The sequence below is a fragment of the Podarcis bocagei genome (assembly GCF_964188305.1).
Source record: "Podarcis bocagei genome assembly, chromosome: 3".
NCBI classification, from domain to species: domain Eukaryota; kingdom Metazoa; phylum Chordata; class Lepidosauria; order Squamata; family Lacertidae; genus Podarcis; species Podarcis bocagei.
The window spans coordinates 54,085,554-54,110,200 of NC_138127.1; the positions used below are offsets into that span (position 1 = coordinate 54,085,554).

The 24,647-nt window shown below is 41.1% G+C and overlaps 1 protein-coding gene across 5 annotated transcripts in view; it reads left to right on the forward strand.

Moving 5' to 3' along the window:
* SCAF8 (SR-related CTD associated factor 8) overlaps positions 1 to 24,647 on the forward strand; it is a 77,041-nt gene continuing 52,394 nt past the window's right edge. For 3 of the 5 annotated variants that reach the window (XR_014006229.1, XM_081187426.1, XM_081187427.1), the window contains exons 1-12: positions 197 to 357; positions 9,405 to 9,488; positions 10,246 to 10,290; positions 11,896 to 12,057; positions 13,772 to 13,928; positions 14,699 to 14,829; positions 16,288 to 16,464; positions 17,736 to 17,818; positions 21,668 to 21,782; positions 23,393 to 23,524; positions 23,959 to 24,071; positions 24,195 to 24,388. Coding sequence is in view for 4 of the 5 variants with exons in the window: in XM_081187426.1 (XP_081043552.1) it covers positions 328 to 357; positions 9,405 to 9,488; positions 10,246 to 10,290; positions 11,896 to 12,057; positions 13,772 to 13,928; positions 14,699 to 14,829; positions 16,288 to 16,464; positions 17,736 to 17,818; positions 21,668 to 21,782; positions 23,393 to 23,524; positions 23,959 to 24,071; positions 24,195 to 24,388 (1,423 nt within the window). In the remaining variant the exon portion in view is untranslated. Of the gene's footprint in view, positions 358 to 9,404; positions 9,489 to 10,245; positions 10,291 to 11,895; positions 12,058 to 13,771; positions 13,929 to 14,698; positions 14,830 to 16,287; positions 16,465 to 17,735; positions 17,819 to 21,667; positions 21,783 to 23,392; positions 23,525 to 23,958; positions 24,072 to 24,194; positions 24,389 to 24,647 lie in introns of all 5 variants that reach the window. The other 2 variants (XM_081187429.1, XM_081187428.1) reach the window with 2 other exon arrangements.

Here is a 24,647-nt window from a genome sequence, read left to right on the forward strand (position 1 = left end):
CTCGGCTGCTCTCGGAGAGAGAACTGCGCTGCTGCTGCTGCTGCAAGCGAGCGAGCGAAGAGCCCTCCCGGCCGCCATATTGGTGCCCGCGCCGCAGCTATTGCGTGTTTGTCCCTGCAGCGCCAGCGGAGCCTGCCCTGGGGCGACCCAGCGGAGCAAGGGAGGAGCCCCCTTCCCTTACCCGACTGCCCGCCCGCCACCCCGCCGCCGCCATGGCGACAAGGCCCGAAGGCCTCTGAAGGAAACCGGCCGCCGCCACAGCAGGGAGCAGAGCCGCCGTCCCCCCTCCCGCTCAGCTCGTCGCCAGCCTCTTCCCTCCGCCACAACATGGAGGCCGTGAAAGCCTTCAACAGCGAGGTCTGTGCCCAGGGGCGGGCGGAGGGCGGCAGGGGCCCCGCTTCTGGTCGCCGGGGGCAGGCCCAGGGGCGGGGAGGCGCCGGGTGGCCTCTCCCCTCCCGAGAGGTACGAGGAAAGGAGAGGCCCTCGGTGCGAGGGAGGGAGGAGGAGGGTGGGGGGGCGCTCTCTTCCTTAGTCTGGGAGGCCCGGTTCCTATATAAAGGATGAAATACAAGGGAGGGAGGGACGGAATTGGGGAGAGGTGAAAATAAGAAACCAGCTGCTTTCCCTTTCTGGCCCGTGTTCTCCTGACCCCCCTGCTCCCTTTCCCCTCCCCACTTTCCCCTTCTCTTTCTCTCTGCCCCGTTGAAATGCTGCCCTGCCCGTCCTTGTTTAAATACTGCCCGAGCACCTTCCGTGTGTCGCCGCCCCCTCCATCGTGACTGCCTACATTATGGCGGGGAGGGGGGGAGGTTAATAAGCCGCCGCCGCCGCCCTCCCCCTTCCCTCCATGATGCTCGTCTATCTCTGCTGCAGTCAAAACTAAAACGCGCTGTACCAGCCTTTGCTTTTGTAGGTTATGTTTTGGGATATCGAGACAGCAACACTGCAGATGGTGGAAGAGGCCTGATAAAAGCCTGCGTCTCCGTTAGCCTGTTAAAGCAACAAGCATCACATGCACAACATTCCCCCTCTGCCCAGGAGCATACCGAGTGGGTTTGCTGCTCCGCATGCAGAATATTATTACGCCAAATAGAAGGGTCAGATGGTTACAGTAGAAGTTGGCCTGTCCAAAAAAAGAGAAGAAGCCGCCTTGCTAATGAAAATGAAAGTCTTTTTTGTACGCACGTTGGAGTTTGGTTATGTCGCTTAATTTTGAAAAATATTTGGTCTGGAAAGAAAGGAAACACCAGTTGCTGAGAATCTGCACAGACATGTGTCCTTGAATGAAATCAGTTTTTCACAATAAAGCTGTATTATCTTAAAACTCCAGTTGTACAAACAGCATGCAGCTTTATTTAGAAAAGTGATTTAATACTGTTAAAAAGTACACGCTTTTCAGGGGAAATAAGTAGAAAGAAGAAACCAAACACACTTTTATTTACCAACTAGAGGGTAACGTTCAGAACTGCTATACTGTCATAAGAAGAGCTGCTGGATCAGGCCAATGGCCCATCTAGCCCAACAACTTGTTCTCACAGTGGCCAACCAGATGCCTGTGGGAATCACACAACCAGGACCTGAGCACAAGAGCATTGTGGGTAGTAGCTGTTGGTAGTCCTATCTTCATGAATTTGTCTAATCCTCTCTTAAAGCCATCCAAGTTGGTAGCCATCACTGTGTCTCCTGTGGGAGTGAATTCTGTAGTTTTGACTATGCACGGTGTGAGGATGTACTTTTTTCAGCAGAGCTACAGCTTTTAAAACCAGTATGTGTACAGTATTCAGTTTCCAAAACAAACCTACATCTATGAATATGACGGTACTGCATTATGCTGCAAGGTGTACTTTTTTCAGCAGAACTCCAGCTTTTAAAACCAGTATGTGTATTTAGTTTTCAAAACAAATCTACATCTATGAATATGATAGTATTACATGATACAATATATTGAAAGAGTGCATTCATGGTACCTTATATGGCAAGGCTGCAGGCCTGTGTACCATAATTGGGAGTAAACCCTATGGAACCCAGTGGAATTTACATCCGAGTCAACAAGCATAGGAATGGGCTAAAAAGCTGCAGTTGCAGTATAGTTTTTTGCATTGAAAACAGTGGGACTTCACAGAAAAGTATCATTTGAATTGGACTAAAAAATTACATAGGACAGAAATTAAATACCATAGAACTATATATCCTTTGAAATCATCAGTATAAAACATTTTATATGTTCTGGTGCTTATAATGTTAATAATAGTTAAAATAAGTTAAAATGATTTCAAGTGTTCATATTTCTTCACATTTAGTATTAATGGCTATCAATGCAATCCTATACAAATCTTCTCAGAAGCAAGCACCAATGAGTTCAATGAGATTTACTCCCTACTAACTATGTATAGGATTGCAGTCTTATGTTTGTACTTTTATTCACTTTTTCTTGGAACTATTGCATTTAGTGGACTTCTGAGCAGGCATGCATGTAGTTTTAGCTCAGGAGTCCTCAAATATGATTGCCAGAAATTATATTTCAGTGATCAGCAGGGAAAGCATAAAGTGTACTTTTTGCTACAGTAGTGTTATTTTTAAGAGCATTCATAAATTCAGGAAGGCAGTGTGAGGTTGTTGTTGTTTTTTTGCATTCTGCTCACAATCTGACAGTGACACTGGCATCAGGAAGTGAGGGGTCAGTCTGGAAACCTGTGCAGAGGCCTCTGAGGTGACTCGCATTTTAAAGGCACCTGACAGACAAATGACTTCAGTTGTTTTTGGAGCCTCTGGAATTCCAGTTCTTGGAATTATTGTTAAAACAACACAAAATACCTTCCACCTCTCAAAAAGACAGAAAAGAAAATGGAAAAGGAAAGACACTGGAGCAACCATCCTCAGTTTAATATTGCATCCCCTTTTATTTTGTGGATAAATTGTTACCTACTCTGTGTTTCTGATATCCCAAGGTTCTTTTAGTGTGCAGTCAAAAGTTATTGTTAGAGTAGTCTGTTAATTGCATGATACATGAAAATAATATTTGAGATAGGTCTTAAGAGTTCAGAAATTTCACAGTGATTTGGAAACAACATTATTTGGAAGCAAATAGTATAAACATAATTTTAAATTGTACATTTTTAGAAGCTGGAAAACCTTTTTCTTCATTGATGTGGACTCTCCAGCATTTTGCCTGATATTGTAATCTGATATTAATTTCTTATTGAACTTTAGCAGAGGAGCAGTACCTTTAAGCATTCTAGGAAACTGTCTGGACATCAATGACCTGCCATTTGTGTATTTAGATAAATTGCTGGATTTTTAGTCTATTATCGCAACAGCTTGAGGGCATTTATTCAGCCTTTCAATTTGTATGTGGCATGTTGCTTGTGTAACTTTGTGCTACATATATAGTACATAATTTCAAATGGTTGATGAAGTCCAGTGGAAAACTTCATGTTGCACATTGTGAAATTGTCACATACAAACAACATCATTTAACAAATGTATGTGTGGCATGTGTGTATAAGTTTGGCATCTGTCAGCAAATACATGCAAGTGGCAGCCTTATAAGATTTGTAAGGAGATTTGGGGACAATTTTTCTATCACTCTCATTACATGACTCTTAGTCAGTTCACATGTACCCCAAATACTTTTCTGTTCAGTGCCATCTGCAGCAGCATTGCAGGTTATTATTTGTGGACTCTGCTTTGTCTCTGTGCATAAAAAAGAACAGTGAATTGAAAAAGCAAAGCAGAACTCAGTTGCATATATGCATACTTGAGAAAGCAGTATTATACTTAAGAGTTTGGAGATGAGGCTGTGACCTTCAGGGGAACAGGAGCAGCAATAAGCAGTTATGCTGCTTAGTCTTCCAGTAAGCATGCCTTTTCATAACTTGTTTCCTCAGTATTCCATTGGTAATTTTTAACAGTGTAATCCAATACCTACCTACCCATAAGTAAGTCATACTGAATTCATTGAATTCTACTGCTGCGTAGGATTCTGCATATTCTGGCCATTGGTAATGGTTCTCCCACCTTTGGGCAGTCCAGACACTTTTGAGCCGTTAATGTACAATAAAACAGATGTAAGATAAGTGACCTTCATTTTTTATTTTATTTTTTTTGGTCAGTTATAAGGAAACAACTGTAACTGTCCTTTTTAGTAACTGGTTATTCATTCTTTGCTACTTCTTGTGTGGAATTTTGTTATTATGTCTGAGCCATTTGTGGCAGAATTAGGTGGGGATGAGCTATTTCTTATAAGACCTATCTAATTATGCCAAGTGTGAGTTGGTCAAGTATGATTAGATTTTTAACTGTTACACAGGTCTTTATGCAGAATGGAATAATTAAAAGGCAGTAGTGGACTAACTTACAGATGCTTGGCCCAACTGAGGCTGATCTACAACAGTTATGTAGCAAATCAGAATGTTAACAAGTTGAAGTTAAACTGTCACACAGTCATAGTAGTCTCAGAATATTTTGCTCCTTTTTGTTCTTCAGGACAGACAGGTTACACACACACCACACCACACCAACTACAGTTTGATTGCTGGCTTGGAGCTTTCTCCCATTCTGCTGTGTGATACCACAGTAATTCGTTTGGTACTGAAAGTTAGCAGAACAGTGCATAGTTAATGTCACCTTTTGCCAGTGAGCCCTATTCATGCTGAATGGGAGTTGGAAGTCAGTAGGGATGTAGTTACTTTGGAAGCTGTTGTCTTCCAGTGATAATTGATTTTAAAAAATAAAATAAAAAATCACGACTTGGACAGGCACAGTCTCTGTTGTCTTTTTGGTTCCTACTGAGACCTCCTTCTTTCAGCTGGCCTTTTGTGTTGTGAGCTTTTCGCAGCTTGCATCTTTATTGGAATTGTTTTTAAAGTGATGATGATGATTTCATTATTTATACCCCACCCATCTGGCTGGGTTTACCACCCTGGGTTCCTTTGGGAGGAAAGATGGGGTATAAATTTAATAAATCAATAAGATGAATTACTCTCTAGATAATTATAAGTTTAGGATGCTTCAAGGTGTAAACAAATAAGTTTGTTGTAATTGCTGCTTCTGTTCCAGGAGGTAAAAAAATATCTTCCCACTAGCCACTATTGGTACGGCTGCACATCGCTTTCTCCTATAATGCTATTGTAGCTACTATCCCATGTGGAGAGAAGGCAAATTTACAAATGATTTGTCAACGTTGCTTCATTTTTTGTTTTTGCCTTTTCCCTTGAAATCTTAGATTAGGTGCAGAATTTAAGAGAGGAAATCCTTCTCAATTTTCCCCTTTTCTCAGAAGCTCATAATACTACATATTATGAGACATGTCACAAAGCACAATTCTAAGCTAAGTGCTTAGAAATGCTGTGAAAAGAGTGTTCTACAATTGTGACAAGTTGTGATTTGAATTAACAAATCCTTATAGCACTTTCAAAACTTTTCAAAACTTAGCGTGACAATTGGTAATAAATGCAGTAATGCAGTAGTTTGAGAGAATAACTGCAGGGAAATGCAGTAGTTTGGGAGAATTATTGTCCCAAACTATTACATTGTCTGTGTTATCAGGAATAAATGAGTGAGTGGGTTATGTCAATATCAGATAAAAAGTTTAGTACAAAAGTACCTATAGACACAGATTTTCCAAAAGTTACAGTTATAGGCTTCTAGGAGATTCAAGGATCTGGAATGGTTTTTTTTCCCCCTCAAGCATTCCACTCATCCAGTTCTGTATCAATTATCCTGCTATATTTTTATGCTACAAATTCTATTCCCACAAAGACAGGATTTTTAATTTATCTGAATTTATAGAAATGGTGAAATTAACAGCAGCCATAAGATATCAGACAAACCAGAAACTAAGGGTAGAATGGAAATGTTTTGAAGAGCATATGAATAAACACTGTTCTAAGGAAAACATGTTGGTATGTTTAGACTAAAGTTTGTAAAGTAGACATAGGAAAAAGTAATATATTCAGAACATTAAAGATAAGAAGTATAAGATGAAATGTAAATAAGAATTTAAAGTTTAAGGGATGATGAGTATTGGAGGAGGGAACTTGCACGATGTATTCATATTATTCTTTCTTTTCTTTTTCTCTCTTTTTATTTAGGGGATATTACATGTATTTTTGTTGGTGGGAACAATTACTGTTTGTTTGTTTGTTTGTCTGTGTATGAAACAAACAAATAAAGTGTTTCCAGATTTCTCACAAATCTGTTCTTTTTAAATAATTTTTATTAGTTTTCAGTTACAATAATCCAATAATAGCCTCATTATATCAATGCCATATTACAATACAATTCCCAATATCAATCATTCAAATACCTAATTACATAATTTAGGTGGCTCCCCGTGTTCTAGAATTGATGGTTTGATGATTTACTTTATTTTTGCATTCCAAAATCTTATTGCTTTCAATTATATTCCAGTCATAATAGTAATCCCTCATACAACAGCTGCAATATTTATAACTTCTATTCATATTGACACATTCAATGATTTATAAGTCTACAAGTGAAGATCTCCCACTGTATCCTTGTTCCTCCTGTGTGTAACATTTGTTCTGCCCGTGTTGTTTCTTCCTGTCCTTGTAAAATATTACAGTGAGGGGGGAAAGTATTTGATCCCCTGCTAAATTTGCCCTCTAACGAAGAAATGACCAGTCCATAATTTTAATGGTATGTTTATTGTAGCTGTGAGAGACAGAATAATAACAGGAAAACCCCCAGAAACCCAGAAGACAAAAGTCAGAGATTGATGTGCATTATAATGAGTAAAATAAGTATTTGATCTCCTATCAACCAGCCAGATGTCAGGCTACCTGGTATCTTCGCTGTATGTAACGAGCTGAGATTAGAAGCACCTGCTGTAAGGGAGAGGTCTTACCTGTAATCCCAGCTCATTACAGTACCTGTACAAAAGACACCTGTCGACAGAAGCAATCAATCCAGCAGATTCCAAAGTAGCCACCATGACCAAGACCAAAGAGCTGTCCAAGGATGTCAGGGACAAGATTGTAGACCTGCACAAGGCTGGACTGGGCCGCAAGACTATTGCTAAGCAGCTTGGTGAGTGACAACAGTTGGTGCAATAATTCGCAAATGGAAAAAACACAAAATAACTGTCAACCTCCCTCGGTCTGGGGCTCCATGCAAGACCTCATCTCGTGGAGTTGCAATGATCAGGAGAACGGTGATGAAGCAGCCCAGAACTACACAAGGGGAACTTGTCAATGATCTCAGGGCAGCTGGGACCATAGTCACCATGAAAACGGTAACACACTACACCATGAAGGACTGAGATCTTGCAGAGCCCGCAAGGTCTCCTTGCTCAAGACAGCACATGTACAGGCGTGTCTGCAGTTTGCTAATGCACATCTGAATGACCCAGAGGAAAACTGGGTGAAAGTGTGCTCAGATGAGACCAAAATCAAGCTCTTTGGCATCAACTCAACTCGCCGTGTTTGGAGGAGGAGGAATGCTGCCTACAACCCCAAGAACACCATCCCCACTGTCAAGCATGGAGGGGGCATATTATGCTTTGGGGGTGTTTTTCAGCTAAGGGGACAGGACACCTTCACCGCATCGAGGGGACAATGGACGGGACCATGTATCGTCAAATCTTGGGTGAGCACCTCCTTCCCTCAGCCAGGGCATTGAAAATGGGTCAAGGATGGGTATTCCAGCATGACAATGGCCCAAAGCACATGGCCAAGGCAACAAAGGAGTGGCTCAAGAAGAAGCACAAGAAGGTCCTGGAGTGGCCTAGCCAGTCTCCAGACCTTAATCCCATCAAAAATCTGTGGAGAGAGCTGAAGGTTCGAGTAGCTACACAGCAGCCTCGAAATCTTACTGACTTGGAGAGGATCTGCAAAGAGGAGTGGGACAAAATACCTCCTGAGATGTGTGCAAATCTGGTGGCCACCTACAAGAAACGTCTGACCTCTGCAATTGCCAACAAGGGTTTTGCCACCAAGTACTAAGTCATCTTTTGCAAAGGGAAATACTTATTTCCCTCATTATAATGCACACCAATCTCTGACTTTTGTCTTCTGGGTTTCTGGGGGTTTTCCTGTTGTTATTCTGTCTCTCACAGCTACAATAAACATACCATTAAAATTATGGACTGGTCATTTCTTCATCAGAGGGCAAACGGGCAAATTTAGCAGGGGATCAAATACTTTCCCCCCTCACTGTATGTCTGTCTTTACCAGTTGTTGCCGCTATCTGTCATGCCTTGCGCGGAGCTGATGTCCCGATGTTATTCCAAAAGTTTCTCCCTCACTCAGTCCTGTGCTTCTTTGTTTTTGCAACTTTTAACAATAGTTACAAAAGTCTCCTGGCCCAGGAAAATCCGTTCTACCTGGGAATCTTAGTGCTTCCCTGAGATTTAGGAATATTGCATCCAAAGGTGCCTGCAGAATGTGCTTCCACTTGGGCAATGGGATTCCCGCTTCCACTCCACCCTGTGCCCCCCAAGCCTGCAGAGGGTTGGGGGACCCTCCAGAGCACATCCAGAGGGATGCAGGGGGCTGTAGGTGGGAGGAGAGGAAGTAGAAGTCTTATTGTGTGAGTGGATGTCTGCTCATCAACGTAAAATGTAATGTGTTATTGTCCATTTTGCTTTCTTAAACACCTTAAATCGGTCATTGGATCAGCAAAAGTTATGAAATAATGTATTTCTATTAGTGTGATCCACACTGAAACCATTTGTTGATGAAGGATGGGATATAAATTTTATCAATATAATTAAATGGTACAGCTTTTTGCATATTGACCCAAATATTGTCTATAAATATTAAATATATATATGATATTAAAAATTAATTCAGGGTTTCTCCATAATCTAGAAAGAGAGATTTATTTATCTAGGGGCATTCTTAGTTGTCAGTGGCTCCCATAAAATTCTATGGGGCAATTAAATGGACTGCAGTCTCAGACACATAGAGGTGGGCAAATTGGAATTCAGTTATGTCTGCTTATTGTTCTTCCACAAAAGTGATAAGCTCCAGTGATTTATGAAAGAAAGGAGATAGGCTACACTTGGCAGCACTTGGCAGCATTGATTGGTGGGGGGTGGGATCTGTACCTTCTGCAGACACCAGGGTCATTGAAGGAGAAGACAGGTTTAGTTTCTCCTCCTCTAATGCTTTTTTTCTGATTGTGTCTTTTTATTTGCTCCAAAACAGTGAATATTTTTATTCACCCTTATGGCAGTAGTAGAACTCTCAGTAATCTTCATAACTTTGCAGGGTGTTGAACCTAAGTTTCCCATGTCCAAAGCCAATACTTGTTTACTGAGTTTCTCCTTAGGTTAGCTTCCTTTCCCGGGTTCCTTTGGAGAACCATCTGTCGGTATTGTGCTGTTAACATGGAAATTGTTTGCAGGCACCATTTACAGCAATCTTTTTTCTTTCTTTCAGCTCTACTCGCTGAATGACTACAAACCTCCTATTTCAAAGGCTAAAATGACACAGATTACTAAGGCAGCAATCAAGGCTATAAAGGTAGGAAACTGGTTTTACTGCTTACATATGTCTCTTAACTGGTAGTGGTCTTTGTTAGTGCACTGCAATGTTTATAATTTCCTGACTTTTTTTTATTTAAAAAAAAATAATTGAAAAGATCAGTGTCAAATAATGATTACTTGAGCTGTAAAAGTTCTGGGGATTTTGAAGCCATGGGAGAAAATAGGGGATTTTGCCTTACTAGCAACCAGCAATCAGTTTATTCAGGGTAGCTTAAAATGTTGAGCAAAAGGTATTGGTAGGTATCCTTTATTTATGGGGAAAACAAGTAGATACTTGATGTTCAACCCAGATGAGTGCAAGTGCAATATCAGCAGGTGGAGAAGTCCACAGGCCTCCTTAGAGCCATGATTTTCATCCTACTCTCGTTCTTCACCTTAACCCCCCCCCCCAATTAGTATGTGGATGTGCATTTAAGTAGTCTTAGGGGACATTGCAAGGAATAGGGTCACAAGCAATTTGCATGTTGCACGTAGAAAAGTCTGAATGGAGGATTAGAAACATTCCCACATTTCCTGCAGTGCCCCTACCCATCTTGAGCTGCTTGTATGTTCTCAATGGGGAAAGGATTGGGTTGTATTGAGTCCTGTGGGAGTCTTCAACATGTGGTCATTGTTTGTGTGCTTGATTAGATTGAACCCAGAAAATGTATAAGGAAATCACTAAACAAGAAGGGGGGTGAATTTTATACATATATATATTTAAACCAATAGAAAAATATCTTCTTTTCTTTTAGTTCTACAAGCATGTTGTACAAAGTGTTGAAAAATTCATACAAAAGGTAAGTTACCAAATAAAATCATATTAGTAATATTTTAGCATCTTGATCAAATCAATTCATAGATTGTTAAAGACAAATAAAAATACATATATGGTACTGATGTCAATAATTACTTCAGAGTATGTGCATAGAAATCAGTCTAAAAATCTTAATTTGCACGATAAGTACTATTATGCTTCCTTTCCTTTTTCATGTTATGATAGGTGTTTGTTGCATGTTGAGAGCTAAATATGAAATACTTTAACTTTCATATGTACTGTCCATTTCACATCATTTTGATAGTAAAACATCCATATTTTAAAGAAAAATAGTGTAAAACTTTCTCAGTAGCTGAAGCTGTTGCATGGAAGCATTGTTTTCTGTGTTGTGAGCAATGTTGTGCCATGCACCCAAAGTATAGTCATTTATACAACAAGTAAGGAATAAAAAATGACCCCACTGCTTTTTATTCTTAGGCTGTATTGGAAGAATAAGTTGCTGTAGCTTAAGATACTTTAATTTTAAAGATTAGGAGGTGCTTCTGACGTCCTAGTCTCATGGCTTGGCAGAGTTAGGATGGGATAGAGATGCTTTTCTACTAGCGGGCGGCAGCTGCTGCTGCTGGTATATGTCTGACCTGGAAGCCACAGTTACATGCACAGAAACCTCCATGGGTATAGATATACTTACCGCATTGATACCAGAGGTAGATTTCAAAATGAGATGTTCTGGTTTTGACCTATAAAGCTTTAAATGGCTTAGGACTGCAATGCCTCAAGGACCGCTTCTCCCGGTATAAACTGACCTGGACCCTGCAATCATCATCTTAGCCCTTTTTCAGTGCATCCTCTGTGAGAGGTCTGGAGAGTGGCAACACGAAAACTGGCCTTTTCTGCCGTGGCTCTCCACTTGTGGGATGCTTTCCCCTGAAAGGCTTGCCTGATGCCTCTGTTACATATCTTGAGGTGCTGGGCAAAAACATTCCTCTTCTCCCAGGCCTTTGGCTAATTAAACAATCTATGGACTTTTAAACTGTTGGGGTGGGGGTAGTTACTGGTTTAATTTGCTACTGGGTTGTGCATTTTTGTGGTTTTATATTGCAAACTACCCTGTGATCGTTGATGAAGAGCAGTATAGAAATGAATGAATGTATGAGGTAACTCAAAGTCCCTTCATTCTGCAGATAGTTTGAAAGCTTGAACCCTTCATAGGAGAAGGGCCAGAGCTCAGTAGTAGAGCATCTGTTTTGCATGCAGAAGGTGCAAGGTTCAATCCCTAGCATCTCCAGGTAGGACTGGGAAAGGACCCTGCCTGAAACCTTGAAGAGCTGCTCCCAGTGAGTGTAAACAATACTGAGCTAGGTGAACCAATAATTACTCATTATAAGGCAACCTGCTATATTCCTATGTAAAACAGTGGGAATAGTAGTTTTTTAAAAAAAGAGCTAAAGAGAAGGAAGAATCCCCACCACATCCTGCCTGTCATTATTTTTGCAGTTACCCAGGTACATTCAACTGTGGAAACAGTATTGAAATTAGGTCAGTTGTTGTAATTTGCTATTATTGTTTCTACTACTTGCAGATTCACATATAAAATGACGTATTTTCTTTCTATATTGCTTCATAGTGTAAACCAGAATACAAGGTGCCTGGCTTATATGTCATTGACTCTATTGTTCGACAGTCTCGACATCAGTTTGGACAAGAAAAGGATGTGTTCGCTCCTAGGTTTAGCAATAACATAATTAGCACTTTCCAGAATTTATACCGTTGCCCTGGGGATGACAAGGTATGGTGATCATCTCTATTCCCCCTCCCCCCAGACAGTCCAGTAATTAAAGTTCAGCATATCTAAATTTCATTTTAGTACTGTGGGTGATAATGTATTTCTTGACAATGTCTCTGGGAAAATAGGCATACATTGCCAGTAAGAATTTGGGAGAAAGGTGTAGCAATCATCGATAAGCTTTTTAAAATAGTGACTGGAAATTTTGTACTACTATTTGTGAAAAGTGGGAAAGACGTATAGTGATTTTTATGTATTTTAAGTACAGGATTATCACTGTTCTCTACACCCTTACATTGTTATTATATCATGGATATTATTAATTCTTATATAATGCTTTTGTTTGTTCAAAGTGCTTCAGTTGCATAATAATAATAATAATAATAATAATAATAATAATAATAATAATAATAATAATAATAATAATAAATAATAAATAATAATAATAATGGCATGTTGCTCATGACTTATTTTTCAAATAAGTCATTCCTTGGAGGTTTTAAATCAGAGTTTGGTTGGTCACCTGTAATAGATACTTTAGCTGAGATTCCTGCATTGCAGCTGGACTAGATGGCTCTTAGGTCCCTTCCAACTCTAAGATTCTATGAAAGAGGAACTGTAAATTAAGGCATAACAGCATAGTGGCTGTTGCCTTCATCTGCCAGAAAAAAGCCTTCTCGGTATATCTTCTCAACAACCCTAAAAATATTAGCAAGGAAAAAAGAATCCAATGGTGTTATCCACATAGGGTTGTATCCAGTGGAGTCCCTCCGCTGACAGAGGGTTTTGATCAAGCATAGGCTTATGTCAGTGGAATAATGCATTCATCTCTTTATCATGCAGCTTAATGGCACAACTATTTATATTAAAAGACAGAATTTAGGATTTTTTGTTTCATTTCCCCAGTTTCATTCCAGTCAGCCTAGCTACAAGCATAATGTGAAGCACATCAGTCTCATGTTTCATCTTTCATATATGATAGGGGTTGTATCTAATGGTGTTCCTCTGCTTACGCTTTGATCCAGTTGAGGCTGGATCAAAATGGGGAAGAGGTGATTTTTACCACACACAAAAACCCCTTCCATCTCCCATTTGCTTTAGAGTTTGTGGACCCTTTGGAGCAGCATGGGAGGGAACATGCAGGAGGGAGCTGCAGGTTAAGGGGCAACTGATTTTTTAAAAAAAATCCTCCTTTATATCTGATAACGTGGGTTTCTTTTGAACAATTTTCTGAAACAGTTTAGAGGATCAGAAGCATGGCATAGACTTCTCTGCCGCCGCCTCTTGCATACTGGTTCCTTCATTTATTTCCGGGTTGCTGTAACTGTAATTTGCCTTGGCATGTGAAGTAGATAAGTCGCAACTTCCAGGCTAAGGGTAACCAGCACGGTGCACCCAGATGTTGGTCTGCAGATGCCATCAGCTCCAGATAGCATTGCTAATGGACAGGCACTATGGGAGTTGATTTGAAGCAGGTTTGGCATGATTTGAAGCAGGTTTGGCAGGCATGCAATAAAGCAATCTAGAAATTGTAGAGGGAATTGACATTCAAGAGGGAAACTGGGAGCACACAAGCCCTCAACACATTTCTTCCAAACCATGTTCTGGAGAATCATCCAAATTCAGCCATCTATTCCACACTTAGTTTGGAACAGTAGGGGGTGCTTATGATGTAAATTCCAATATAAAATGTTGTGTTACCCTTGCTTCCTTTTAGAGTAAAATTGTGAGAGTGCTAAATTTGTGGCAGAAGAATAATGTGTTCAAAAGTGAAATTATCCAGCCTCTATTGGATATGGCAGCGGGAATTCCTCCTCCAGTCGTGACCCCTGTCTTGCCTGGGACAACTGCTACTATGAGTAACAATACACCAGGTAACAAAAATGTTATGAATGTTCTCCATTGTGAAAAACTGTTTCCCCATTAATACTTCCTTGTGGTTTTAATTTGGCAAAGGCTGATATATGACACCTGCCTGTTTTATGTCTGTAGGAATGATACAGTGGTAATTACTCTTGCTTGCCTGGTTGGTGTTTAGAGAGGGGTGTGTGTAAACATATCCAAGGCTTTCATATAGGGGTATGAAATGATAGTGCCAACTAAGTTCTCTTTGCTTCAGATTTGACTGGTTGATAATGATGAGATGCCCTTTCTGTCTAATGGTTTTCAACTGGTATACTTTTGTGTGCATTGTTCAAGGAATAGTGTTACTTTGTGCTGCTCGTAGTCCTTGCCTGTAGGATTATCATATGGGTCAAGTACAAGTTGTCATCCTAGGTAGTTCCATTAATTTTTATTTTATTTTTAATTTAACAGTTTGTATACCACTTAATCACAGGCTTCTCAGGAAACCCAGTAAAATAAAACTGAAAATGTGTTAAAACTTGAAAATCAGAATAAGTTAATTGTTGGGGAGGCCTGGCTTTCACATGGTTTGCTGAAGCTCTGTTCAGAGAGAGAGAGAATTTTGGTTGATTTGTATTTTCACAATATGCAGCTATTCTCTTTACGTATATATGTTCACAGCCTAGGCTAAAAAAACAAACAAAACCCTGGCTCTTGTATGTCTTCTCCCTTCCCTTCCCCATTCATTCTCCTTACGTACTTTTTATTACATGCTTCCTGCCTTTCCCCTTGATTTCAGGAACGCCTGTGACACCTGCTACACCAGCCAATGTGGTCCAAAGTTTACCTGATCCTTGGGTGTCTCAGATAACTAATACAGATACTCTTACCGCTGTAGCACAGATCTTGCAAAGTCCACAAGGCCAACAGGTAAAGTGTGTTCGGCTTTAAAACAAAATCACAGAATTGGGTAATTAACCTCCTTACTTATTTGTTTAGTTTAAATTGTCCATGAAAGGTCCAAGAGTATTTCCTCCCCTACTTTAATTTATTATTGATTTGTCAAATGCTGGCATTGGATGTGATACTGAATACCAGCATGATAGGTACCCTTGTATGTCAGTATGTTTCCAAAAGAGTAATGCATGAGATATCCCTCCCTGATTTGACTTGTGTTTTATGATTTGTAAATTTGGTTTGGACCTGGCCCAACTGGACCGGGATTTTAGGGAAATCTCTAGAAATCCCTTTGCATTGCAAAACAAGAACAGTTGTAACTTTTTCTTTTTTACATAGAAATATGACATATGGAGACTTGGTAGGCCGTATAGAGGAGTTTAACTCTGTAAAATGTTATATGGCTATCTCCAGGGGTTTTCATGTTAGTCATCTTTAAAGTTTACATTTTTTTTTAAAGCAAATAATTTTTCAATAAAAAACAGTTAGTGCTCAGTTACGTCAATTTTCATGCTCCTGTGTTTGCCCTACATTGATAATAATGATAATGCTAAGTTAAGTAGACTATGTCCACAATGTTTGGCTGGCTGATAATAAATTGTAATTAATAATGATGGTGATAATTCTTCTCTATGAGAAGAGACTAAAATAAAAAAAGACAGGTAACAAAATTTTGTATTAATGATGGAACTGGCATTGATTGTAAAAGGATAGAAAATAAACACAAACTGAATGAATGCCACCCAATCCCACCAAACAACTTTTTAAGAAACAGAACCTACAAAAGAGTTCTGCATTTAAAACTTTCACAGACACATACAGTAATTGAAGAGTGTTGGGTGGGGTAATAGCATTCTAGGCATACCCTACAGCTCTCATTAAGCATAGTTCAGCTCCCCTGTTTCCCCTTTCACCACCATTCTATGGTGTTGTAATTAATAACTGCAGCATTTCAGAGACACACTTTTTGACTTTTGAGCGTTTTGAGCTACGCATCGACACAAATCTGTACAAATTGATTGAGGCAATCTTATCCTGCCTGTAGTGATTTGTAACTGCTTCAGCCTGATCTGGACAGGACACACATCAGCCTAAATCAGCTCTTGGGATTGGGCCAGACTGGGTGCAGAGCCCTGATATCCATCTTTTTCCTTTCAGCATTTCTCTGGAAGCAGTTACTGTTTTCTGAAAATTGCTTGAACGAGTTGAATGTTGCATATAAAATATAAGCAAATACAATAAATAATAATGCATATATAAATGGGTTTGTTTTATTTTGGTGTTTTGCCATCCCTTGTCTATCAAAGCACATTTTAAGAATAGCTGGAAATAATGAAACTTAATTTTTGAAGTCAAATTATATGTTTATTTTACAAATGTGTACATAACACTAGCAAAAATGTCATTTCTCTCTTCTTCCCCTCATTCCAGCTTCAACAACTAATACAGACACTGCAAATGCAACAGCAGAAACCACAGCCATCATTACTTCAAGCACTGGATGCAGGTCTCGTCGTTCAGTTACAAGCCCTCACTGCACAACTTACAGCTGCTGCCGCTGCTGCCAATACACTTAACCCACTAGAACAGAGTGTCTCTTTTAACAAGGTAGAAGTTGATCTACCAAGTTTGAGAAAGGTTGCTAGAATTTGAAGAATATATTTCCAAGGATTTTGTTTCCTTGTTTCCCTTTTGCTTTGTTTTTAAAATAGATTTTTAATATCTTCTAAATCTTAAGATGTTAATAGAAAATTTTTATTAAAATATGTCAGCTTCTTAAATTTTTTTAGAAGTGATATGCTGAATCTTTCATCTTCTTTCAGCGATATTGGCCCTGATCTAGAAATATGTTTAACAAATCAAAGGGTCAAAATGTCACCTAGATTGAAAGAGAATGCAAGCCCCTTCCTGATATGGAGATGGTGGCGGTATCTGAATGCAGTTCCCCATACCTGTAACCAGATGATCCATATTCACACCATGTCTGGTGCTTTAATATGTAGTTATTGACCCAGTGTTGGGAATTGCATGCACAGACCTGGATGCTGGATCACTGAACTAGTTTTTCATCAAATCTACTTTTTAAAGGTAACAGACAGTTGAGTTTCTTTCTTTGCAATCCCAGGAGCTTACTTATGAATGCAGTAGGCTATTTTATGCTGACTGGTCTAAACCTTGACCTAGCCATATGAAACAGCTTACCTGTACATAATTCTGTACTGCTGGCACCAGCTTTAAATTGGTTGATGGTTGATGTGTCAGTACACTAGCATAAACCTGGGTCATAGATCCCTGATTCAGTAAGGTAACCCAGTTTAAATACACCACTACTTTTATACATATGTAAAGGTAAAGGGACCCCTGACCATTAGGTCCAGTCATGGCCGACTCTGGGGTTGCGGCGCTCATCTCGCTTTATTGGCCGAGAGAGCCAGTGTACAGCTTCCGGGTCATGTGGCCATCATGACTAAGCCGCTAATGGCAAACCAGAGCAGCTCATGGAAACGCCATTTACCTTCCCGCTGGAGTGGTACCTATTTATCTACTTGCACTTTGACGTGGTTTCGAACTGCTAGGTTGGCAGGAGCAGGGACCAATCAACGGGGGCTCACCCCGTCACGGGGATTCGAACCACCGACCTTCCGATCGGCAAGTCCTAGGCTCTGTGGTTTAACCCACAGCGCTTATGCTATTTATGGCTTATCTGTATTACCATTTTCATATGCCAAGTAAGTAACATATATACAGACATATGAAAACGTACATTTACAACAGGCCAAAAATAAACAGGTCAATCTAGTGTGCCTTTCTTTTAACATGCCATCTTGAATAGTTTGTGGATATAGTGCATTTCTAATGCATTGTTTGTTTTCTCCTAGAAGCTGATGGATAGGTTTAGTGATTTTGGTGAAGAAGCTGACATTAATGAAGAACCTAAAAAAGAAACTCCAACTTCCCAAATGTAAGACTTCACTTTAATATATCAAGTGGAAATAGTGTGAAAAGTAGACTTCCTGGTTGGTTGGTTGGTTGGTTGGTTGGCTGGCTGGCTGGCTGGCTGGCTGGCTGGCTGGCTGGCTTGCTTGCTTGCTTGCTTGCAAAGCGGAGAGGCTGCATGTGTAGACAGAATGCTCATTTCTATATTGGCCTATTAAGCTAATAAATGATAATCTAAAAGCAGTATTTATTTAATTAAAAGCACTTCCAAGCCACTTTATATGAATGTACCTATTTTATATTGAAGTACCTTTGGGTGTACCTATTTAGATTCCCTTTTTTCAAACTTTGTTAGATGGGCAAAGGCAAAACAATTAGTTGCATTACTTATTATAGCATCTAGTGCTATGTTTGTCCCAGCAAATTAATAAGGCTTTTCTTTGCTTCAAATTTTCATTGGATTTAAATCTCAATGGAAACTTCTGAAATGATTTTAATTTTCATTGAAGCCTTTTAGTTGCAGAGTTTGCTACTTTTGATATTGTTCCTATTACGCTGAATGTTGCTTGTTTCAAAGTTGCTGGTCTTTTACAAAAAATGATTTGCCATAGCAGATGTTACAATCTTGTACTCTGTTCTTAAAACATATTTTCAAAGTCCCATGCTTCATTAATCTAAATGTACATAGAACATTAGCTTGGGTTGTGTTCTTCTCTGTTTTACTTTGTCATATTGTATCATTGAGTATGTTGCAAACTTCCTTGAGCAGTTTCTTTTGAACGAGAAAGGAGTGGTACGAGTTCCTTTGATAAATACTTTCTTGCTTCCCCCTTCCTACTGGAGCCCTTTGTGCTGCCAAAAGCTGCTTCCTGGGGAGCCTTCTAAACTAACATAAGATTTGGCCCTCGGAGTTGTAACAAGAGCAAGAATTCATCGAGGCCTGCAACAGCATCTTTGGGTCAAAGCAATTATTGTAACCTCAAGACTATAGCAACAGATTGCAAATTAGTGTAACATTCAGTTGTATTACTGAATAGGGCTGGGTGATACCTGATTTTCAACATCATGATATATCACCAGCTAAATATCACAATATTGTGATATATCTCAGTGTTTCCCAACCGGTGTTCCGCGGCACACTAGTGTGCCGCGAAACGTTGCCTGGTGTGCCGTGGGAGGGAGGCGGGCGAGTCGGGCGGCGAGAGGCGGGGCGGCGGCGGCGAGGAGAGGCCGCCCAGCGCGGGGCTCTCGCCGTCTGCCTGCCTGGCTGCCTGCGTGGCGCTGACGTCACGGGGCTGTAACGTGCCCAACATAGGCACACGCGGGGCGGCGAGCGAGCTCCCTCCCACATCCCATCGCCGGCTCTGCACCAGGCGGTAGAGCTCGGCGAAGTCGCCGCGCTGGAAGGCCAGCAGCGCGCGCGCCTTGGCCAGGCTCTCGCCCGCCTGCGCCTCCAGGCATGGCGCCTCGGCGTCAGGCGGCAGCGAGCCCAGGAAGCGGCCCAGCCGGCCGGGGTCGCCCGCCTGCAGCAGCGCCTCGCACACGCACGAGACCTGCTCCGCCGAGAAGCGCGGCGAGCGCGGAGGATCGGGCGCGGCGGAGGCCAGCCCCGTGCTTGGAGAGGACGCAGCAGCCGTCGCCAAACCCGATCCTCCTCCTCCTGCTCCGCCGCCGTCCTCTGGCTCTTGGCCGGGAGGAGCCTGCGGCGACGGGGCAGGCGCCGAAGTTGGCAGAAGTTGGCGCGCCTCCTCGGCACGCCTTCGTCGTCCTCCTCCTGCCTCTGCTCTCCTCCGGCGGCGGGGGTGCGCCGCCCTCCCCGGCCGGGGGGCTCGGCGGGGCCCGCGGGGAAGGAGGCCATGTTCGCGGCGCGCGGGATCGCGGCCCCCCCTCGCCCGCCTCCGGCCCGCTCCCCTCCCCCTGCACGCTGCCCTAGCCGTGCGGGTCTCCTCCCCCTGCGCCGCCGTCCCCTTTCCACATCCTAGGAGCCGCGGTCCGCCTACCGCCCCCAGGCTGCGGCGCGGCTCCCAGCCCGGGCTGGCCTCCGCCCCCTGGGACGCACGCCCACCCCCGCGGCCCCCCAAACTTCGGAGCAACTCTCCAGACGCTTCTCCCCCGCCTCGGTCTCCCTCCTTTCCACTTCTCTTCCCCCCTTCCTTCCCTCTTTCTTTCTCTTTCTCTCCCACCCGCCTTTCCTTCTATTAACTTTCCTTTCCCCTCCCTCCCTTCGTCCTTCCTACTTTTACTCCTGGGCTCCTCCCCCCTTTGCGCAGCCACAAATCAATCTCTCTCTCTTTTTTCCCCTCTCTCTCTTCTTTGCTCAGACGCAAAAAAGCGCCGCTTTTTGGAAATCCGGACTGCTGTCCCCGCTGAAACGATACTTTAAAAAAGGAAGAACCCACTGGCTCTTATTTCTGTTTAAAGCAGTAGATCCCAAACTCTTTTGGCCCACTGCCCCCTTGGTTCCACATCCCCCAGTGTCCCCTATGCTTACTCTATAGAAAGCACTACAGGGGTTAACGCGGCTCGCTAAGGAAGATATTAATAGAATTCTGCATTTGGGGGGAGACCCTAACAGTCATAACCATTACCTTCTATGCTGTTACTATTTTTTTTAATTTTTTTTTTACGTAAGTAAAAAGTGACCTTTCCCCATCTGGCATGGTGGTGTGCCTCGAGATTTTTTTCATGAAACAAGTGTGCCTTCGCCCAAAAAAGGTTGGGAAACACTGATCTATCTATCTATCTATCTATCTATCTGTGGTTGAGGGCCTTGCTGTGCCTCCCTGTGGTCAGAGGGTCCCACTGTATCTCCCCGCAGCTGCAGAGGGCATTCTGCGCTTCCTTGTAGCAGCTATGGGCCTTGATGAGGCTCCCTGCGGCGGTGGAGGGCCTTAAAATGTAAGGAAGTAGTAGATTTCACAAAAATATTAAATAAACCTCCATACAATATATTTAATATATTTTAAACTAATTTAAGAGTAGTTTAGGTGATTTACTAGTCAAGTTGCATCTCCTTCCCCACTCAGAGGTCTAAGTGGAATCTGTGCATGTGTAAGCCCCACTGAGTTCAACTAAACTTACTTCTGCTTTCCTGGGGGTAAGCCTCATTGAATTCAGTAGGGCTTGCTTGTGAGTACGTACGCATTTGCTTGCACTGCTTACAGAAAAACAACCCCCTCCCATCATTCTCACATACTACCCAACCTCCCATTTTCAGCATAAGGCAGCCAGTTAATCTACTCCCTTCAATCACCAACCCACAGAAGCCCACCAATCTCTTCCTTTTTGCCAAAGGGAGGGAGGGTGGGCAAGCAAAAAGAAAGTCTCATTTAAATTTTTGAAAACCCTTCCTTTTTAATATGGAGGAAAGCTATTTAGGGGGAACCAACAACACAAATACCACCAGAAAATAAACATAAAACTCTTCCTCCTCTTTTTTTTCACTGGTGGGTGTGAGTGTGAGGGAAGAAAGAAGTGTTTTCCAGTTTTTTGTTTACCTTTTTTACTTTCCCCAGGATATTTGATGGTCTAGCTGGGGGGGGGGGTCTCCTCCTGGATTGTTAGCAGACTCTGAATAATTAGCTGAGCTCTAAGTGGAAAGATACCATGAAGCTGAAAGAGTTTGCTGGTTTGTGTGAGGGTTTATCATTTCTTACAGGTTAGAGTGAGGCATGAAAGAGCAAACAAAGCAGGAAACCATGTGCCTGCAAATAATCTGCAAAGTATCTGTCAAGGTTCAACTGAGCTACCCCCTAGGAAGCTGTCAAGTCTCCACCTTTTGTTCACCAGTATATTGCCTTGTTGAAACACTTACCACGTTATGATGACACAGCCCTATTACCAAACTTGTTTTTGTCTAATTGTGTTTTTTTAGGCCTCTTGTATCTGAATCTGTGAACAACTCACTTTTTCACCAACTAGCTGAACAGTTACAGCAACAAAACCTAGAACATCTCCGCCAGCAGCTTCTGGAGCAGCAACCTCCAAAGGTATAATATTTTGTTTTTTGGACAATAGGTGGTCATCTTTTTTAGTATTATTACTATGTTTCTAGTTAGCAAAAGTGAGTTTTACTTTAATATTCTTTATCATAAAAGCAGAAAAGCATTATAACTTTTAATGTTTTTCACACAGTGAAGGCAGCAGTACAAAGAGGCACACATGCAACTGTGTGTGTGTGTTTGTTTTGAAGTGATTTCTTCTGATCAGTTGCCACAAAGAAGCACTTTCCTGAGATCAAAAAGTGCTTGGGGATGAGGGTTTGGTGAAAGTGGCTTAAATGCAAACTGGTGTGTGTAGCAATATCCCAGTGACATTCTCTTTAAGCAGCTTTCAAGTCCAAGGTTCAGTCTATTCAAGTGGGGTGGCAGAAGGTTATGAAGAAAGTCTTGCATAATTTAGGCCTTTTTTCCTAGTGTCATAACCCCGAAATAATACTAGTAGTTAACATCCCTTCATAACTGTGAATTTGGAGCATAGCAGCCCTACTTTGTAGATTTACATAGTTTTGCAAAGGATTTGTACAAAGAGTATCTGAATTGAGAGACTAGGAATGGATTTGAAAGAAAATGGATTGTTTGAATAAAAATATTCTGATAGCAGAAACGCCGCTAAAGTGGGAATTAAATAATGGTTATAAATACGTGGGGGGGGGGGGATTCTGACTTAGAGGCATTCAGTTATAATCCATCAAATCGTAGCTTCACGCCATTGGTTCCTCAGCCAAGCACATACACCAGAGGTCTGCACCTGCTGTTCCTCTCGTACTGAGCAGGATTACGATGGCAACAACACATCATCAGTAGGGTAAAACTAACCTCTTTCACAATGGTCTAGTTATAAATAGTCATCAAATGAAATACAGGGTTTGCATAGTGAAAAGGTGTTGGCAAACTTTGAGATGGATGAATTAAAAATTGTATACAGATGAACAGAGTTGTAATGTTGAGAATTAGTTTAATATTGGTATTCTTCAATACTGGTTTCATTTTTCAGAAGAATTTTTTTCATTTTTCAGGAGAAAACCTGAGTAGATTTGCCACTAGATGTCACCAAGCAGTGACATCTAACAAACATCTAACATATCCATCTTGATTTATGAATCTATGCTCTGAGTGGCATTTGATGGAGTCATAATTTTAGTCTCAAAAAGCAGCAAATTTGATAACTTCTCCTGTGTAACATACATATATATATATATATATATATATATATATATATATATATATATATATGGTAAACCACCCTGTGATCATCGGATGAAGGGCAATATAGAAATTTAATAAATAAACACTAAATGTAATTTTTGATACAACAGTTCCTTAAAATGCAGAACTTTGCATTCTAAGTTCATCTTACAATATTTTTCGCAGTTCATAATAGTAATGTTTCGATTCCTCACTAGAATTGCAATGGCTCTTCTCTTGGTCTTTTCACATAATTGGGCAAAAACAAACAAACCAACAAATATTCTAATAATGATACAGTTTTATGCCAAATTGGGCTGCTACATATGTACAGCATGCCTCCTTCTGCAAAGCCAGTACAGTTTCAGGTAAAACAGATGGAAATATTAACCTTTCATAATTTCTTTTTGCAGGCAAGTCCTGAGGAAACACAAGAAGGGAATTTTGGTTCTGAGCATTCAGCATCACCTTCACAAGACAGCAGCCACCAACAGTTTTTAGAAGTAGAAACAAATATTGACAATTCAATGGATGTTCAACAACAGGTGAAATTTGCTGTTTCTATTTACATCTATGAAGTGTGATCTCTGTGGTTACAGTTTACAAGATCAGTAATGCAAATTTTGTAAAATAAAGGCTAAATGCAGTAGCCTTTGTTAGGGTCTTCCTGGGCAGCAATATGCTATAGATATGATACTGGGCCTAAGAATTCTTCCCCATTCATTGAACAGATGGTTGCTATCCTTTCTGAAGGAAGTCATAATTTCATGAATATGTGCGCCACAAGAGAATAACACATATACCCTCTGATTCTGCATGTGAGGATTTTCCCACATCACTCTTTTCTGCGTATAGAACCGCAGTGAGGAATAAAACCTTCATATGCAAGCCATTTTGTGCATATAGATTGCTTTTGCGAAATTATTGTGAGCATGTTTTCCTGTACTTTGGTGTGAGCCCCTCTTTCTACTCTATTCAGGACATGGACATAGATGAAGGTCAAGAAGTTGTAGAACAAGAGGTATTTGAGCAAGAGGAAAAGAAACCTGTAGTTCCTTCAAGATCAAGAACACGTTCAAGATCCCGCTCAAGGTAATTTTGTAATTTTCTTAATATAGTAGGGGGTTTTTTTGTCCCAAAGTTCAAAAACCAAAATGAGTTTTGTGCTTTTCTTATGAGTGTTCTTTTAGCAGCATTGAACCAATTATTTTACAGGTCTCCAAGAAAAAGAAGGTCCAGATCACGATCTGGCTCTAGAAAGCGTAAACATAGAAAGCGCTCGCGCTCTAGATCAAGGGAAAGGAAGAGGAAGTCCTCCAGGTCCTACTCAAGTGAAAGAAGAGCTAGAGAGAGGGAAAAAGAACGACAGAAAAAAGGGTTGCCTCCTATACGGTCAAAAACACTAAGTGGTAAGTCTTCCTGCAGTTTAACATTTCTAATAATAAAATAATATTTAATTTGTTATTAGTCATTCTTTCAAAAGAAGCAGAGGGTTGAGACTGATTTCTTGGGACATTTTTTTCTAACGTTTCCTGCAATGTGTTTATGGTACATATTAGTTTTGGCATGAGATTTTACATGCTTTATGGTAGGGGTTAGTTAAGAGTAGAATTCTCTACTTAAATTTTTAAAATGTATTTTTTGGTTTGATACATTACATGCCCTGTG